Source organism: Mastigoproctus giganteus, chromosome 14, assembly GCF_048544385.1.
Source record: "Mastigoproctus giganteus isolate SK-2022 chromosome 14, ASM4854438v1, whole genome shotgun sequence".
NCBI classification, from domain to species: Eukaryota; Metazoa; Arthropoda; class Arachnida; order Uropygi; family Thelyphonidae; genus Mastigoproctus; species Mastigoproctus giganteus.
The window spans coordinates 65,888,784-65,909,045 of record NC_143588.1 but is presented as its reverse complement, the minus strand read 5'-3'; the positions used below and the strand labels follow the sequence as shown (position 1 = coordinate 65,909,045).

Below are 20,262 nucleotides of genomic sequence, written 5' to 3'. Positions count from 1 at the left end.
GATATTCGGGTAACACTCAAGTCAAGTGGACCCAATTTCGGTGAAGTCTGGACGGTCTGTGACAGCCAAATCCTCTGCTTGCACGTTCACAATGGTGGGACTGTTAGTAATCCTGGGTATAACCTCCGTGCACAAGTACATGGTGGGTGACCACCCAGGTGCGAACCAACATAAGCAGGGGTCGAGGTGTGGCGACCACACCACATGGAGGAACGCCGCCCCTCTATGTTACCAGGCAGTACTAGGTGTAGATGACTCGCATCAACCAGTGAAATACCACCACTTTGCTTATTGCAGGCTTGAAGTGGTGGAACCCATGTTTAGTCTCTAGAGCTAAGTTCCGGTCAACCCTTCCCTATCTCTTCCATCATGCAGTATGATTGATGACTTTTGAGGTTATGATGAACGTCGCGGCAAGATCCAATATTCCTTACATTTCGAGGGTACAGCTCTAAAACGGTGTTCGCAGGCTGGCCACTAGTTAGTACACTGGACCGAACCCATTGGTAACTCTCTAGTAGGCTTCCAGATCAGCTAGTGTATAATCTTGCTACCTCTACTCTGCCAGATAGTGACTGGAGGGAGTCTGAGTAGTGTGTATGCGGAGAGCATTGTCGAGGCCACGTTATGTCAAGGATCTGGGTATATTCTTACCACGTGTACACCATATCCAAAAATTTCATTACTTCATACTGCATGTCCCACCCACTTTTTCTTACTATTGAATACACCATGAAATGTCAAACTAACAGAGCAAGCTTATCTGTGAAAAGATCTAAACCTCCCAAGCACTTCCTAATTCATTTCACAAATATACGTGGTCTCAATTCTAATCTCAACGATGTCCATTTCCACTTGCAGTCTGCCAAATCCCATGTACTTTTGCTGACAGAATCTCAGTTACTGGTTGATTCAACTACTGCTGATCTCAGATGCCCAAATTATTTGCTGTATCATTCCTTTCACCTCAAAGGTGGTACTTGTGCATATGTCCGTTCTGATATTCCCTGTCAGAGACTTGACAATTTGGAATCTCCTCTCCTTGATCTTCTCTGGTTTAAAATCTCTCTACCTCATTGTGTCAAATTCATCTGTTGTCTCTACCGTTCTCCCAACTCCACTAATCACTTGGAGCTCTTTGAGTTCTTCTCTTTGCAACTTGACTTTCTCCAGTCCAACTTTCCTAACAGTGAGGTATTTTTCCTTGGTGATTTTAATGTTCACAACTCCAGCTGGCTTCCGTTTTCTAGTCACACTGACCCAGCAGGTCGAGATGCTGAGGCTTTTGCAATTACTAATGACCTACCACAGATTGTTCATTTACCTACAAGAATACAAGACAATCCTAATCATACAGCCAATATGCTTGATCTTTTTCTCACAAACAACCCTTCTAAGTATACGGTCGAAGTGAGAGATCCTTTAAGCACTTCAGATCACAATTTGGTGATTGTCTCTTCTCCAATGGAACCTTTATCTCATGGCTATTCCCAACCTCGTGTTGTTTGGCATTACAAGAATGCAAAATGGGATGACCTGCGAGACTTCTTTTCTTCTTTTCCTTGGTCGGATTACTGTTTCAAAACTTCTGATGTCAATGTTTGCTCAGATCTTGTCAGTGAAATTATTCTTGCAGGAATGGAATCCTTTATCCCACACTCCACTTTAAAATCTCGTCCTTTATCTAAACCTAGGTTTTCCAATAAATGTGCTAAGGCTGTTCAAGAGAAGAATGTTGCATATCGTAACTGGCTTGTTTCTAATTCTTCAGTTTCATTTTCTGCCTACACAAAAACTCGCAACAATTGTAAAGCAGTTATTAATCAGTCCAAACTAGAGTTTGAACAGGCTACGAGTCGAAAACTTGCTTCTTGCCCTAATGGTAGCTGAGCATTCTGGTTTCTTGCCAAAGCTATTGGCCGCAACTTTTGCCCATCTCTGTCCAAACCAGACAGTTCTGTTGTCACTTCAGCCAAGGATAAAGCTGACCTGCTAGCATTCCATTTTTCTTCCAGCTCATGTATTAATGATCTTGGTAAAACACCTCCCACCACCCCCAACACACTCCATTTAATGCCTCCTGTGGTCTTCCGTCAAAAGGATATCAGAAGGATTTTGATGAATCTTGATGTTAAGAAAGCTCCAGGTCCTGATGGTATTTCTCCACTTGTTCTCAAAACCTATGCTCCTGAACTTACTCCTGCTCTTTGCTGCCTTTTTTCACTTTCTTATTCCAAAGGTGTTTTTCCTTCTGCTTGGAAATTTGCTCATATCAAGCCAGTTCCTAAAAAGGGTGACAAATCCCTCCCATTCAATTATTGTCCCATTGCAATTACTTCTACTCTTTCTAAAGTATTGGAGAAATTAATTAACCGCCAACTCTTAAACTACCTAGAAACCTTCCGTCTGATCAACAATCGCCAGTATGGATTCCGTCAGTGTCGATCCACTGGTGATATTCTGGCTTATGTTACCCATTTATGGACTAATTCAATGTGAAACACAAGTAGTTGCTCTTGACATCTCAATATGCTTTTTATCGTGTTTGGCATAAAGGTCTTCTAAACAAGCTTCCATCTTATAGTTTGCCAACTGTTTTTAGTAATTGGTTATCCAGTTTTCTCTCTGATCGCTCACTGAGGGTGATGGGAGATGGCTCTCTGTCCTCTAACTTCTCCACTAATGCCGATGTCCCCCAAGGTTCAGTTCTTTCCCCCACTCTTTTCCTCTTGTATATTAATGACCTTCTTCCATTGACTGGAAATCCTATACATAGTTTTGCCGATGATAGCACATTGCATTCCACTTTCCATTTTGAGAAACCTTGTCCTGCTCAATCAGCTTCAACTTCTCGAAAATCTGCTACCAATTCCTTAAATGCCGATCTTCAGGTAATTCTCCAGTGGGGCAAAGACAACTTAGTTGATTTCAACACTTCTAAAACTCAGTCTTGTCTTATACTCACAAAAAGGATTCTTCTGCTCCTATGCTTATCTTTAGTGACACTCCGATTTCTAGGCAAAATGATATATCTCTTTTGGGGATTACCCTGACTTCTAATCTCTCTTGGCACAAGCACATTACAAATATTGCTTCCTCTGCATCTAAAAAACTTGGTTTTCTCTTTTGCTCTCAACATTACTTTTCTTCCAAAGAGCTGCTCACTCTGTATAAATCGCAAATCCGCCCTGCCATGGAATATTGTTCCCACATCTGGGGTGGTGCCCCCGAAACCTCTCTCAGGCTTCTTGATTCCATTCAGAAGAGGGCAGTTAAGTTAATTAATGATTCACCTCTAACAGTGTCTCTCCACTCGCTTTCTCATAGACATACTATTTCTGCTGCATGCCTCTTCTACAGATACTTCCATGGGCACTGTCCTTCTGAATTGGCTTCTATAATTCCCGGTCTCTCTTTCAAAACAGTCCGAACACGTGCCGCCACCAGCCAACATCCATTTACTGTCCAACTTCAAACCCACGGAACCAACTTTTCATCTTCCTCATTTATTCATTCAACTGCCGTTTTCTGGAACAACCTTCCTTTATACACATTTCCTGAAAATTACAATCTACAGAAGTTCAAGTCCGATGTCAACAAATATCTTCTTTCATCTTCTGAACCTCCAACCCAAGCACGGTACTAAATACTATAGGTTCTAATACCTCTCGTGTTTGGGGTTCACATAAAAAAAAAAAAAAAAAAAAAAACCTGTTTGAGGAAAATGGACCCAATCGGAAGCATGCGAAATTATGCCTTTGGGAAGATGTAGAGGAACCAGTTTTTAAGTGAATGAAGTTGATTCGAGACCAAAACATGCTGATATCAGGACTATTAATAAAAGAAAAGGCTATGGAGAACACATATTTTCGGGCACAAAATATTCCAAGCCAGTTCTGGTTGGCTGGACAAATTTAAAGAGCGAGCGTCGTGGCTTACTCAAAAAAGTTATTTCTGATGAAAGTGGAGTTGCAATCGAAGAAGGCTACACTCATTGGAAAGAAACAGTTTTGAAAAAAAATTATGGAGGACTAAGAGTCCAAAGACATATTCAATGTTGATGAGACATGTTTATTTTTTAAATGTTTGCCGGACAAGACACTGACTTTTAAAGGTGACAGATGTTTAGGTGGTAAAAATAGGCGGAGAGAATCACAATCTTGGTTGCAAATATGGCTGGTAATGAAAAACTGAAGCTTTTGGTAATAGGCAAAAGTAAATAACCCTGATGTTTCAAAGGAGTAAAGTTGTTAGAGTTGGACTACAACTACAACAAAAAACCTTAATTGACAAGTGAAATTTTTGAGCAGTGGATTTTAAAAGATGACAAAAGAAAACAGAAAAATTGTGTTGAATGTCAACAATTGTCCTGACCAGCTTCACTCGGTAATTTCGAATAAAACAAGCTTACAAGTGTGAAGCTTGTTTTCTTCCCTCTGAATACCCCATCTAAACTGCAGCCAATGGACCAAGGCAATTATCAAGAATTTGCAAATGTACTACCGAAGGCACATACTGAAAAAAAAATTATACTGAGAATAGAAACCAACCAACCTATAGATTCTGTTACAGATTTGTGGATGTGCATATCAGAGTTGGTGAAAGTGTGGAATCAAGATGTGATGGAAGCAACGATTAAGAATTAACAGAGAAGAGAAGGATAAACTACCAGAAGACATTGAGCAACCTTGGAAAGAGTTCCAAGTGAAGTTTGATCAGTGAAGAAAATGTTCTTGATAAATTTTTAGAGTTCATAATGATGTCATAGTAGTTGAAATCTGAATGACTCCCAACATTTTTGGAGCGTATTTAAAGAACTAGTGACAATATTGATGATGAGTTGGATGAAAATGAGGGCAATATTAAACCTTCCAAACAAATGTTGACAGCATTTGAAACTTTGCATCAAGGCCTTCATTGGGAAGAAAATGTAACAGAAAATATCTGATTTAAAGTTTAAAGAAATGCGAACATTTTTATGAACGGTGTACAGTAAAATCTAGCGTACAACAAAAAATAACCCAATATTTTACGACATAATTCTTAAGTGTACTAATAAATTGTGGGCATCACGTAAGCAGTCATTTCTTAATATGTACGTATTAATAAATGGTTTTAAAATGTTAGAAAATTTATTCATTCCCACTTCTTTCTCATCTTTAACCATATTTCTGAATTTTCAGTATTTTTCACTGTTGAAAAGGTCATATTTCTTTATAACGAATTTTTTCAAGGGAACGATCGATTTCGTTATATAGAGGTCCGACTATATTTTAATAAAATTTTCTTTCTGTCATATCTGTATTCTAATACAGTACTATGTAAATTATTATTAGTCATGTTGTGCAATGAAACCAGAGCTTTTTCTTCATAAATCAAAATAATAAGTAAATAAAACAAATTAAACTACCTATGTAATCTAACCAGCTGACCTTTGAATTTCCTAGAGCTGTCCTGACTTCAACTGCTTATCGAGGCAACTTATTCCAGTAATTAACAACTCACTAACTAAAAGAAAGCTTCCACAATTCAGTCTAAACCTTTTCCTCCATAATTTCAATTTATGGCCCCTAGTTCTGAAATCATTTATAACAGTAAAAATTCCTCCCTTATCCATTTTATTTACCCTTCCCAGAGTCTTACAGACCTCAATCAGGTCACTCTTTAAGGTGACTGGTTACCAGGCTGTAGCCCACATATTTAGTCTTCCCTCACATAGTTGCCTTTTTTTTTTTTTTGCTGGTCTCTCAAGGCAAGTTGCCAGTCTTTGGACCCTTTCAAGAAATGTATGTTTTTTTTTTTTTAGGTGCAGTTTCCATACTTAACAGTATTCCAAGCGCAGTCTCACAACTGCCCTGTGTTGCAGGATTTTGACCTTCCTGTTTCTACGAGCATATTTTCAATAAATTATACACGGTCCCCCTAGTGTATATGATACTGACAAATGCACCAATGATAGGTAAACTGCAGTAATTCCCAAACTGTGTTCCAAAACCTTGGTGACCAGTGTTGGATCCAGAGTGTTTGCACCGGGGTTATGTAACCTTGGGGAGGGTTACGTGTGTGTGTGTGTGTGTGTGTGTGTGTGTGTGTGTGTGTGTGTGTGTGTGTGTGTGTGTGTGTGTGTGTGTGTGTGTGTGTGTGTGTGTGTGTGTATATTTTTTTTTTATTTAATATTTACAACATATGTATGTACTACAAACAAACTGATCCCTAAAGAGTGCAGCAAGAAGAAAATTAAATAAAAAATGTGGCAAAAATTTCAACGTCCAAAGTCTTTGAACAAATGTTAAAATAAAAATTACTATTTTTCTCTGAGGTGGAGGGGGGGAATTTTATTCCACCAGATAAAAGAAAACCAATCTATCACATATATACACTTAAAATATAAAATATTGTAGATATCAACTGTCAGAATTAAATTAAATTAAAAATATAAATCAAAACTCAAATACAGTAAATCTTTAAAATTCAGTACCCTCGGGAAATTGAGGGGGACTAGAATTTTAAATTTTACAGTGATATCCTAGTCAAGGAGCAGTTTTGGAGAAGCACATTTCAGTGAATACTTAGCACTAACAACTGAACTTATTTACATCTGCAAACATTTATACTGGCTAAAAGATCAAGCTAGTGGTTAAAATGTAAATAACATTTCAATTTGTTAAAATGTGAACAAATGACAATAAACAGTCACAGCAAACAGCATCAGAATATCAATGAATGTGTTTCAGAGAAAAAAAAAATACTGTCACAACTTAAAATAAGAAAAAAATAACTGTTTTTAATAATGTACTGTGGAAAAATTTTATTTTTATCAATTTTGCACATGTAATAACAAAGCCCACCAAGTTTCATTTTTATTGCTATTATATCCAAAGCAGAAGAAAAAAACAATAGGTAGCACAGCCTTTTCTTTCACAGCATTAGTAGGTTGGGAAGCTAAGTGAGTGACTCTGAATGGCCTGTTTTTCTCCATAACTTAGTCATGCAAATGATGAGCTGTATGAATAATTATGGCAGTAGGAAAAAAAAAAAAAAAAAAAAACTTTACCATATGGAATTAAATCTATTGTTTGCACACATCATAAGTCACTGTTTATGAAACATATTTTTCCAACTGTACTCATACTGGGCATTTGCATTCTCTCTTTGCTCTCAGCTGCTGTAACCTCAAATTGGTTACCAGCTCAAGCAAGTGCTATAGACCATCCACATATCTGTAATTTGAAAGAGCAGTTTGTGTTGAGGTCCAAAGTTTACTTAAAAAGATATAGGTAAATTCACTAAATGAGGAAAATTTAAAGTTATAATATAGCTAAAAATACATAACTTCAGAGAAATTAAAATCTGTTTACAGGACCACAAGGTGGTCCTTTCATCTGTTTTTGCTGCCAGCAGGATTTAAACTGCAATGATAAAGCAATATAAATCAAAATTATAAATCAAGATAAAGCAAAATCTTATAAAATAGTCTTAACTTTCAGAGCAGGATAAATTTTCCTTTGTAATGAGTATCAAAAGGTTGATTTGCATTTGTTCAAAAGATGAGACTGCTAAAACATTCTGTTTCAGGACTAATTGGTCCCTCTTGAGATAGCAGGTGGTTTATAGTTATAAAACTCAGGCAAAACAGATAGCTTTAGCTATATATCAAAACTTTAAAAAATTATTTTGTATACCACATGGCAGCCCAGATCAAACAACTTCTTTACAACTATTTTGTGTGTATGTTGCCACTAGAAACTAACTGTTATTATTAGTTAGCATTAGTAGTGGCAAATGATGCAAGAAAGCAAGCTTATACATCATCAATATACTTATACAAGCTTATACATCTGTTTGATGGCAAGGCCATTAAACAGATGGTCTTGCCAAAAGGTTTCAAGCAGAAAGTAGTGCAATAACAGGGCAAGATTGTTCTATTGTGAGAATTAATACCATTGCCTTATGTATGTTTAAATCTTGCCAGCCACAAAAACAGTTTAAAGGATAAGATAGTCATGCAAGAATCTTATAAAAGAGAGAAATGTCACTTTTTTTTTTTTCCATAGAATTCTTAAAGGAAAATTCAAGCACTGATATGCATGCCAGATTGTTATCTTAATATTTCTGGATTTTAAAATATTGGCTGTTTTGTAAAATGTGCTGGTTAAGTTACTAAACAATTCCATACTGTAAAGTGCCAGATTTTAAAAGATTTACTGTATAAGATTTACTATATATAGTAGCAATGTATGTTGATGCAAGAAAGCAAGTGTATGAGCGTATGAGCATCAAGAGTAAGTTGATGCAAGAAAGCAAGTGTATGAGCTTATGCAGCATCAGCCAAAAAAAAAAAAAAAAAAACACACCATTCCCTCCAAATGCCTGTCCAGTTCCTCCTTAAATTTATTCAACCTCTCAACTTCCACAGCAACAGATGGAAGTTTGTTCCAGCAATTAACTACCCGCTGGCTAAAGGCAAATTTCCGCACATCTAATCTACATCTGTCTTTTCTTAATTTGAATTTATGCCCCCTTAGGTTCGTAATCTGAACAAGTGGAAGGATCCCATCAGAAGTAAGCACAGCTATCAGTTTTTCAGGGGGTAGAGGTGATTTTTGTGGGGAACATTTATATTTTCCATAACCCCAATGGTTGTAGTTAGTACCACATGGCGATATGAGATTTTTCCTACAAGCTATTTCAGGTTTTTAACTCTCCAAAATTGGAAACTAACCATACTTCACTAGATGTAATATACAGACCTTTATATAAGGGCACATACTGCTGTTTGGTGGTTAAAATAATTTATAGTTTCCTCAAATTATATGGCTAATAATAATAATAATTATGGATTCCTGTAATGAATAATTATGCTATACATTTATAATAATAAAAAACAGATAACAATACAAAACTGTCCTAGAAATAAAGTTTACTACCATAACACAATCATGATGATTTTCACTATATATATTTTTTTTCTTTTATTTCCAGCTCAACAGTTACTAACACAGTGTATTTTAACTTTTTTGCAGTTACTTACGTAGGACTATCCTTAGGCTAATTTTAACCCAATAACCATGCCTTCATTTAATTCTTTTTATTTATTTATTTTTTTATGGACTGGTATTTGATGTTGAGTTTGCAAACCATTTGGAAATAAAATTTAGGTACCATATTCTTCCACTTGCTCTACATATACCATTGAATTTGAAGCAACAGACACCTTGGAATTTGACAAAATAAAGAAATTTGCAAAGAGAAAAGCAAGAAAAGTTAGACTAAGTATAAATAGAAACTATGGTCAAACTAAATGCTCCTTTGTGCAAAAAGATAGAGCCATGATTATGTACAGACCAATGTGTTTTAACAGAAACTGTCTAATGAAAAAAGTCTTTCTGTCATACACATTATATGAAAAATGCAAATTACACACATTTTCAATAATAAACAATAGCAAAATAAAATTATACTTTTTCTATTGGAATGTGCAGCAGCCTGGAAAGCCAGATGCTGGGAATTTCAAGTCTTGCTGTGAGCCATCATGGAAAAGGTAAATACACGGGCTGTGTTGAGGTAACTAAGAGTAAGAACAGGTGCATGTATATGTGCATATATACCAATGCTAGGAGTATGGTAAATCAATTTGATGAATTTGAAGTGCTGGTCAAGACATCAAAGGCAGATATTGTTGGGATATCAGAGACATGGTGTCATGCAGGTACATATAAGGAATGTCGATTGAAATTTGGGGAGTATGATGCATACAGAAAGGATAGACAGTAGGGCTTACAATACCGAGATTCCGGGATCCCGGTCATTTTTTTCCGATATTCAAATCCTGGTATCGATACAAAAATACCAGTTTTTCAATACTAATTTAAAAAATAATTATCCATGATTTATTCACATAAAGGTTATAAAATCGACAACAATAAATCATTAATACTGCTGAATTTGCAAATGAGGGATTGTTATATACAGTACAAATGCAATGGAAACCTGAAAACATGAAACTGTAAGACAAAATCTTACAAATATACAGTATTTCTCTTAGTAAGTGCAACGTGTGTGGAAGTAAAGCACTTAAGGAATAACGAAAACATCATTACGGAAATATTTCCATTAATGGCATTAGGCCTGGTAGTGCAATTAAGGAATAGGGCAAACAGTGGTATGGCAGGTGTGGAAGGGTTAAAATTAAAAGCTTCTGAACAATAGTTTAATCCCTCTATTACACAGCTACTTGAGGATGCGACACTCAGTGCATTTTGGGAAAGGGTGTCGGTATAGAGTAGTTCAAAAGGTATTGTGAACAGGTGATCTTGAGGTAAAAGAAGAAAGTGTTTCGTTGTGTGGGAAAAATAATGTTTTTCCCACCAAAGGAAGAAGAGAGAGTTTAAAGAATAACACTTTTGATTAGGTCGGGTTTAAATTAGATAGGGGGAGATAGGTAAATGCATGGTTGAATCAATGCTTAACTGGCAGGTTGCCAATACGCATTTTTAGAGGTAATAAAATGAGTCAAAGGAACTGTGGAGAGAACAGTGCTGATTTGAACAGTGCACCAAACTTGAATGAAAAAGTTATTAATCTATTTTCAACAAATAAAAACCAAAGAATGTATTTTATTTTTAAATAAAATTGAGATTACTCAAATCTGTTAATGGCAAGTGTCCAGTTAATGTTTTGTAGTATTTTTAAATTGCTTATTATTATTATTTCTCCCTGATTGGGGGTTCCACCTCATGACAGGTATTGCTACCAAGTACACAGGGTGGTTGTTGGTCGAGGAACTCTGACTATTATACAGGTGTTCAGGATTGGGACTTTCTGGAGTTTCTTGTCCGTGTTCACTGGGAAACCTATTGCTGCTAGGCTGTTATGTAGGATCTTTGGCACCATACCTGTGGTTGACGTGATGAATGGGATGGTCATTACTTATTGCATATGCCACATCTCTTTGATCTCCTGTCTTAGGTTTGTGTACTTCCTGATTTTTTTCCTATGGGTTTTCTGCAGGTTGCCAGTGTTGGGTATCACTATGTCAATAAGATAGGTAGCCTTTTCCTTCTTGTCCACAAGGGTTATGTCCAGTCTGTTGTGCAGGACTGTCCTATCCGTTATTATGGCACACTCACAGTACAGCTTGTGGGTTTAGGTCTCTAGTACTGCCTGGGGTCCGTACTTGTAGCATGGTACGCTTTCTTCGATCAACTGGTATTCCCTTGCTAGCTTTTGATATATTATCCTGGCTACCTGGTCATGTCTATGAGTGTACTCAGTCGGGATGATCACCTTGCATTCCGAGGTGATGTGTTGGATCATTTCTGAGGCCAGGTGTCATCATGAACGTGTCACTGAACACTCCGGGCTCCTTGGCGATGTATTTTCTATAGTTCCTGGTGTTGATTACCTGGTCTTGGATGGCTGGCATGAATCCTTCAGTCTCGGGAAAGAGCGTCCCACTCGTGAGCCATGCATTGGAAGCAATTTTATCTATGTGATCTTGATGGAGATTTGCTATGGAGTGTCTTCTCTGCCCATCTTTCTAGCTTCGTTTATGCCTCCTGGTTGGGAGGGGACTCCTCACTTAGGTTGAGTGGGGTATACTGCTTGTCTATCTTCCTTATAGCCTGCTGCTGTGTGTTTCTAGAAGTAATCCTTCAGGTTAGCAATTGCTGTCTTCTGTTGCTCAATGAGATCTATCAGGCTGCTTCTTTCCTGGCAATTGTCAGCCTCTCCATGGCTGATTCGGGTGGTGTTGGCGGCTCTTGGTTATCATTGTCCTTGTCTTTCTCCTGATATCCTACAACTCGGTTAGTCCAATCTATGACTCCGAAGGAGTATGTTAGCACTGGGACTGCATAGGTGTTAATGGCTTTAACTGTGTTCCCTCCGTTCAGCTTTGCTTTCAGCAGGATTCTTAGTCTGATGGTATTTTTCGGTCGGACAGGCCTTAATTTCCTAGTGCTGTAACTGCTGAGCCTGCATCATCCCCAAGTATTTGTAGGCCTCTCCCTCTGCCATGGCTTTGATCTCTTTACCAGTCTGCAGCTGGTAGTTTCGGTTGACTAATTTTCCCTGATGCAATCCGTGGGTCTTGCACTTGTCTAGACCAAATTCCATCCTAATATCATTGCTGAATTCTTCGGTGATCTGGAGTAGCTGCTGGAGGTGCTTCTTAGTTCCCATGTAGAGCTTGATGTCCATGTATATCAGGCGGCTGAGGGTGTACAGGTTCTTCCTTCCTTCTTTGAGATTATATCCGTACTTGCTATTGTTGAGCATGGTGGATAGCGTGTTAAGTGCTAGACAGAACCACAATGGGCTCAGGGAATCTCCCTGAAAAATTCCTCTCCTGATGGGATTGGCTTGGTTGTGATGTTTTCGACCTTAGTGGTGGTACTCCATTTTGCCATCATTTCTCCTAGGAAGTTTGTCACTATCGGATTCACTTTGTATATGTTCAGCACCTCTAGTAACCAGCTGTGAGGCGCAGAGTCAACAGCCTTGCGGTAATCAATGTAGGCTGTGTACATGTTGTGGCGCTTCTTGTATGCTTGCTCCATAACCGTGGCATCTATGGTTAATGCTCCTTGCATCCTTTGCTCAGCCGCTTGCATCCTTTCTACTATTCGGCCATTATGTTCTGGCTCTCCAAATTGTTGGGAAGCAGGTGATTGGCCTATATTTCACCGGGTTTCTTGTATCTTTGTCTTTAAGCTTCAGATATGCGATTCCTTGAGTGAGAAACTTCAAGATTGTCTCTGGGTGCCTTATCATTCAGATGAACTGCTCTGCCAGGTGCTTGTGCATGCAAGTGAGCTTTTTGTACCAGTAGTTGTGGACGTTACCTATTTCTGGAGTTTGCCAGTTGTGAGAGTTCTTGATCATCTGTTTTACTTCTACCCGAATCTCCCACTCTCTCATTTCTTGTATGTCCTTGGTTTTCTTGTGTTCTAGTTCTATCCAGGGGACTCAGCTGTTGTCTTACTTCCTTACTCCAAGTTTCCCCAGAATTCCTGAATCATCTTCTGCTTGGTTGGTCCATTCCCTTCTTTCCCATCTTCTCCAAGATCCCTGTAGAAGCCTCTTTGGTCCTCATCAAAGATTCGGTTGTTTATTTTCCTCTGGGAGCTCTCTTTGTATTGGCATAGTCTCTTGCTGAGTGCAAGGAGGTTCTGCTTCAATGTGTCTAAGTACTCTCCTATTCCCTGATTTTTTGTCTCATGTTTGCTGTGGATGCTGTCTCTCTCGAGGATGCTCTTCACTTATCCAATTAATTTCTTACTGCTACCAAAGTCTTCTGCTGAAGTCTTCTTTCCCAAGCTGGAGGTGTTTTCTGTTTTCAGTTCTGCTGCTGCTGCTGGTCTCTTGTTTCTCTTCCATTAATCCTAGTGGCTGCTATGGCAGCACAATACACTGCTGTGTGGATGGTCTCCAGTGTTGCACCATTGTTGTTGAGGTAATGCGGTATTATTTGCCGATTGAGGTGGTCTGTGACTCTCCAAAAGGTTCTATTCAGCCTCTGCTTTGGTATCACACGAGTCTTTGTGGGGTCCATTCCTTCGAATTCTGTTAGGGCCTTCTTCCATTCATCCTCTAGTCTGGATATCATGACCTCGCCACTTCAGCTGCTGTGGGTTGTATTTCTTCTTGCTCTCCCTCCTCTGATTTGGTGGTGATATGTTCTTCTTACTCTGGTTCCGTATTCTTTATCCTTTGTAGTTGATTGCTCACATTCTGCTTGATTTTTTCCAAGATTGCAGGCGCTATCAGGTTCTTCGTGACGATGGTCCTTCTCTGGTCTGCTATTCACTGACGTGAATATCCAGGAATCGTTCCAGCCACTTGGTATGTAGCCTCACCCTGTAAGTTGTCATATTGGTCTCCAGTTTCGTTATTTCGTAGTATGCTTGCATGACGTACATATTCATTTCAATGCTCCACTTCATGCATTGGTGTTTCGTTCCTTCCTGGGTGGTCACTAGTGCAGTTGCACAGGAAGCACTTCCAGTTGATGGGGCTGGATGGTCTTGCCCTTCTCTTGTGGTAGCCATACGGGGGACAGCACCACTTGCTCCACTATCTTCCTCAGGAGACAGTCTGATTTTTCGAACCGACCCCTCTGCCTAAGGCCTCAATGCAAGTGACTTTATACTGCACCACACTCAATGCAGTATGATTAATATTTCTCTGCGACATCATCCATCTATGGAGGTGGACCTGTTTAGCTTCGGCTTATGTCCAGTGGTAGTTCTCAGGAGTGACACCAGATGGTGCCACAATATGTCTTAGCTGCCACTCCGACCTTGGGGTAGGTAGGTCCCTTGGAGCAACTTTCACGATGTTTATTTATTAATTTTATTACTATTAATTAATTTATTATTATTATTATTCTAATTTATTACTACTATTATACCTATATACTATTAATATAATAATATTATATTATTATTACCATCTCTGTCTACATGTATTATAATCACGAGCTGCCACCGGGTTTGTGTAGGGGAAATCATGTCTAACTAATCTGATTGGACACCAGAATGCAGTAACAAAGGAACTGGATGCAAAAAATAATTCTGATATCATATACTTGGATTCCAGGAAAACGTTTGAAACTGTTATACATAATAGACTACTAAACAAATCGAAGAAATGTGACATTAAGGGCAAGTTACTGCTATGGAAAAAGGAATGACTGAGTGGGTGAAGCCAAGAGAGTTGTTATCAATGGACACTGCTCTTTGTAAACTAATGTTATCAGTGGAGTCCAGCGGGTTTCGGTACTGGGGCCACTGTTGTTTTCTGTATTTATTAATGAGGGTATATCACAGTTAATGTCTAAGTTTGCAGATGATACAAAGGTTGGCAGGGTGATTAATGGCAGTAACAACAGTATGCTACAAGATCTAGAAAAATTAGGTAGAGCAGTTGGACCGAGAAATGGCCACTGAGGTTTAACATTGACAAATGCCAAGTACTGCATATGGGTAGCAGTAACACCAGAGTAATGTACCAACTGTGTGGTACTACATTTGGGGTTGTGGAAAATTAAAAAGACCTGGGGGTAATTGTTCAGTTAGATATGAAGTTCTCTGAGCAGTGCAGACAGATTGCTAAGACAGCACATGGGTTTTATCAATGATATACAGGAATTTTCCTAGCAAGGATAAGGAGATGCTTATTCCACTGTATGAGGCAATGGTCAGGCTGCATCTTGAGTACTGCATACAGGTCATGGAGCTGTTGGAATGGGTACAGAGAAGGGCAATTTAATCCTGGGTGGTCACTAGCGCAGTTTCACAGGAAGCGACTGCGCTAGTGACCACCCCTTTGTTCACTTCAATTCTGCAAATTGTAGTGTCTGGAAACTAGGCAGGCACCTTGAGGTGATCTGATTGAGGTCTTTAGAGCTTTGAATGGAATGGATCTGAACTAGATCAATGTTGATGGAATTCTTCCTCTTGCTCAGACCATGCACGAATGGGCATAAATTCAAATTGAGGAAGGATGGTTTCCGAAGCGATATATGGAAGTAAGCCTTTAGCTGCTTGAATAAACTTCCATGGAAAGAGTTGTTTTTTTTTTTGGCTGATGCTGCATAAGCTTTCTTTCTTACATCATTTGCCACTACTAATACTAAATATATCCATACTAGGAGGGCCTGCAAAACCACCCTAAATAGGACTGTACACTTTGTAGGGCTGATTCTGTACTTACAAACCCATTTTTTACAGTAAAGAACTTCCAACTTTTGTCCACATTGAAATATATTAAAGTATAATTAATTATGACACTGAGCCACATAAAGAAAAATTGTTTCATATAGTCAAGGTTACTGCAAGTGTTTGGTAACTCTTTCTGGGTATTTACTACATAGCATATACCTTGAAATGTAAATACACAAATATTAAAGTGGAGATAGTAAAACAAATTTAAAATAAAATTAAAAATATAGAAAAATATACCAAAGGGTTAAAGACTTAAATCTGATGAAAATGCATGACATTCTACAAACCTCAATAATTAAAGGCATCTCACAAAGCAGCATAGTTTGCCAATCCATGAATACCCTGAACAGTAACACCTGCCCAAGAGATTAGCTTAAGTTACTCTTGAGAAACAAAATAAAACAAAACTGCCCAAGGCATATTTATGATAATCTAACCCTGACAAACCAAACCTATTTCATGCTGGTTAAAAATTGCTAAGCTATTTCAATTATCAAGCATCTGAAATTGTGCCAGACTTTATGAAAGCCATGAGGTAGTCTTTAACATTAAATATTACAGGATAAGCAACAGAAATTAGAGTGAAGAAATAAATGAAACAAAATGGAGGTCAGCAGAATCTTATCTTTTTTTTTTTATGAAAACCCCAAACACGAAAGGTATCAAAGCCTATAGTACTTAGTACCGTGCATGGGTTGAAAGAGAAGTATGGGGGGGGTTGCCGGAAACTTTGCTCTAGAGACTAAACATGGGTTTCACCACTTCAAGCCTCCAATAAGCAAAGTGGTGGTATTGCACCGGTTGATGAGTCATCTACCACCTGCTGGAGGCCTAATTTTAGGAAGGATGTAGAATTGCTAGAACGTGAACTAAGAAGGGCAACAAGATTAGTGAGGGGAACAAAGGGGTGCTCTTACGAAAAAAGGCTTAGGTTCTGCATATTGCAGCACCTGGAGAGTAGGCACCTAGGAGGTGATCTGATTGAGGTGTATAAGGCCTTGAATGGGTTGAGCAAGCTGAATGCTGTTGGGATTCTTCCTCTTGCTCAGATTAAGAACCTGAGGGGGCATAGATTCAAACTGAGGAAAGACAGTTGTAGAATAGATGTGCAGAATAGTTGTAGAATAGATGTGTCTTTAGCCAGTGGGTGGTTGATTGGTGTAACAGACTTCCATCTTTTGTTGTGGAAGTTGATAGCCTAAATAAATTTAAGGCTGAGCTGGAGAGGTATTTGGAACGAATGGGAGGGTTTTTTTTTTTTTGGCTGATGCTGCAGAAGCTTGCTTTCTTGCATCGTATGCTACTAATGCTAATTTATTACAAAGATGTCCGGTATATGAGTATTATCACACACACACACGTATGTATGTGTGCGTGAGTGCGCGTGTGTGTGAGTACGTGTGCTGTTTATATGTAGTGACCCAAGCAAAGTTTTACCAACTGTAGGAAGTAATCACTTCAAAATTGTTGGTTGTCACTTGATAATTACAGCTTGTTTTCTCCCCTTTCGGCAACTGAACTGTACTGTGTTGTATGTATGGACAGTAACTGGGATAATTTTAGAATGTCTGTGACAGCAGTCTTCAAAAAGCAGGCTTTGTTAAATTTTGACTAATCCTTCATTACTCATTGAATGTTGCCAAAAGTTGTAGAAAACGTTTTGCACACCAACTCAAGTAGCAACAATTTAAACTTCATTTAATTGTATAAATTTTAATACAAATTTCAATTTCAATATCAAAATAGTAAGGCAATAAAAATGTACTATTTTCACTAGCTAACATGCATGCTTTAATTTGAGACGTCTACAAATCCACCATATATATATATATATATATATATATATATATATATATTTAAGCTGCCTGTCAGGATGTTCTCTGAATTTTATTTTTACTTTAATTTTGTAAATTAGAATTTCTATATAAAGTATGTATATATGTATAACTTTTATTATATACAGCAGAACGTTGATTGTCCATCACCCTATTTACTGTCAGTCTCTTAACCGTCACTTAACCGTTGGCGCCATGTGTCCTCTAGGGAAGGCCACTAGACTGCACTGACCACCCAACCAAAATGAATCTCTTTAACAATACTGAGGTATAATAGAATGGTTCTTCTGATAACAATTTTATGGTAATTAGTATACAAATTACCAGACATCCAAGCAAGGGTATACTAACTGCTTATTTGATGATTGCATGTAGTATCCATTACATACACATCCATTTATATGTTAGTTTTCACTTTATTATTATTACTAGCCATATAGTGCAAGGAAGTCTGAGACTTATGCTGCACCAGCCAAAAAAAATTTCCGAGTTACCCTGTGAGAGAGGGAGAGGGTCAGAAGTAGAAGGGAATCACCAAGAAAGAGAAGAATGATGATATCCAGCTCAGGACCCCGGATGTGCTAAGCCCATACTCAGCAGATGAGCCCCTGGAGTTGTTTAATATATCCTAAAGTGTTAATAACCAGTATTCATACTGGACCAGCACTGCATTCCAGTACATCAGTTTACTTTTTAAATTAAGTGCTCAAAGTATTTCTACTATTAAACTTCCAAAAACAATTTTCTAAAATCAGGATGATTAGTTATCGACTGCAAGTTTGATCACGTGATTCATATCGGTAATTAATTGTGATACTGGAATGTCGCAAACAATGAAAAGTGGGTTATAATGTTTGAATGTGGTGAATGAACTTGTCGCAAAAAATACATGGTGCAACAGCAACAGAAAAAAAAGCAAGTGAAACATAAGCAACCGGTTAATGAATGATAACCAGTTATCATTCATTTACTTTTTTTTTTTTTTTTTTTTTTTGGAAGTTAAATATCAAAATCAAATGCATGACACTTAATTTACATCATACTATGGTTATCCCATTTTTTAATTACCTCAAAATACTCAAACCCAAACTTACTCTCTTTGCAGATAAATACAACAGCACCCTACGGACGTTCCTAATGTGAGCCATGATTGTAGATATTTGATCTTCCTCAGAGACGCAACGTGTAACTCACTTGAGCGATGATCCTGACCTCCAGACATTAAACCAGTATTATCTACTTTTTTACTTGTTTATTTAGAAGAAAATCAGATATAGCCAACCTCGTGTTATGCGTTCTTTAGAAGACAGAGCCCTCTACCGAAAATACAAAATTAAATCAATCATAAAACAATATATATGTTTCTATGCTCAAACTTGAGCATAGAAACTAACTCCTTAAAGACGAACACTCGTTCAGACGACACGACTTCTTTCGTCTTGAATCTAAGTAACAAACAACTGTCCAACGAGCAGCTGAGTGTTTTATCAAACGGTATGAAATTCGCCGTTATACCATCGAAACCTCCCATCACACAGCTCGCTATGGGCATAGAAGCCAGTATTACCAACCTTCCCGAAGAAACTGCCAACGAGATCCGATTCAAGACTGCCGCAGTCCTCCGCAACACTCGAAAAACGTGCTCAAACCTCAACCACCGCCAACGTGCCGCCCTGTCATCTATAAGAAAAGACAACTCCATCGTTGTACTTCCTGCGGATAAAGGGCGCCGGACTGTTGTGCTGGACCGATCAGCCTACCGAGAGAAAGCCTTGGCCCTATTACTCGATCCTAACGTATATGAACCTCTACCTGATCCTCCCGTTAAAGTCTTGAAACGTCTGGAAGCAAATGTTAATAAACTTGTCCACGCATGGCTTAAAGATAAGAAGATCCCGACCGCGACTCACCATCTTCTGCGTGCTACTGGCTGCCAACTACCACAATTCTACGGATTACCAAAGATCCATAAACCGGGTATTCCTCTCAGACCTATAGTGTCTTGCTGCAGTGCCCCAACGTATGAACTGTCCAAACACATCGCGAGCCTCCTCTCGCCTCTTATAGGTAATACATCTCACACCGTTAAAAACAGCAGTGAATTCATTAACACCATTAAGGACATTTCAATCCCTGATAACTCTGTCATGGCATCATTTGACGTGGTTTCTTTATTCACCTCGATTCCCGTCCAACAGGCCGTGCACTGCGCCAGAAGGCTCCTTGAGAGCGACTTAAGCCTCCAATCCAGGACGTCACTATCCACTGATGACATCTGTACCGCCCTCAACCTATGCCTCTCTAGCAGCATCTTCACCTTTGAAGACTCACTCTACAAACAAGTACATGGCACTGCTATGGGTGCCCCTGTCAGTTCCGTAGTAGCTAACATCGCCATGGAAGATCTGGAGAAGCAGATACACCAGAACCCACCTACACCTATTACAACGTGGTGTAGATATGTCGACGATATTTTTACCATAATACCACGTGGTTCTGAAACGGTACTACTAGAATACCTCAACTCTCTATCCAATTTCATCAAGTTTACCGTAGAATCAGAGGTGGACGGTTCGCTCCCGTTTCTGGACGTGCTAGTGCATCGCGTAGGCCCACATCTAGAGACCTCAGTATACCGCAAACCCATGTGGTGCGGTCAATTCACCAACTACGGGTCCGGCCACGCTCCAAGCCATCTC

At 38.7% G+C, this 20,262-nt stretch overlaps 1 protein-coding gene across 1 annotated transcript in view; it reads right to left on the bottom strand.

Annotated features, from left to right (window-relative positions):
• The window catches only part of LOC150075187 (serine hydroxymethyltransferase, mitochondrial-like), a 140,339-nt gene extending 121,490 nt beyond the window's left edge, over positions 1–18,849 (bottom strand). The window contains exon 1 of the mRNA XM_090389091.1: positions 18,658–18,849. Within this exon, the coding sequence (XP_090245217.1) occupies positions 18,658–18,711 (54 nt within the window). The 5' untranslated portion in view covers positions 18,712–18,849. The remainder of the gene's footprint in view (positions 1–18,657) is intronic.
• Between the last annotated feature and the right edge of the window lie 1,413 nt (positions 18,850–20,262).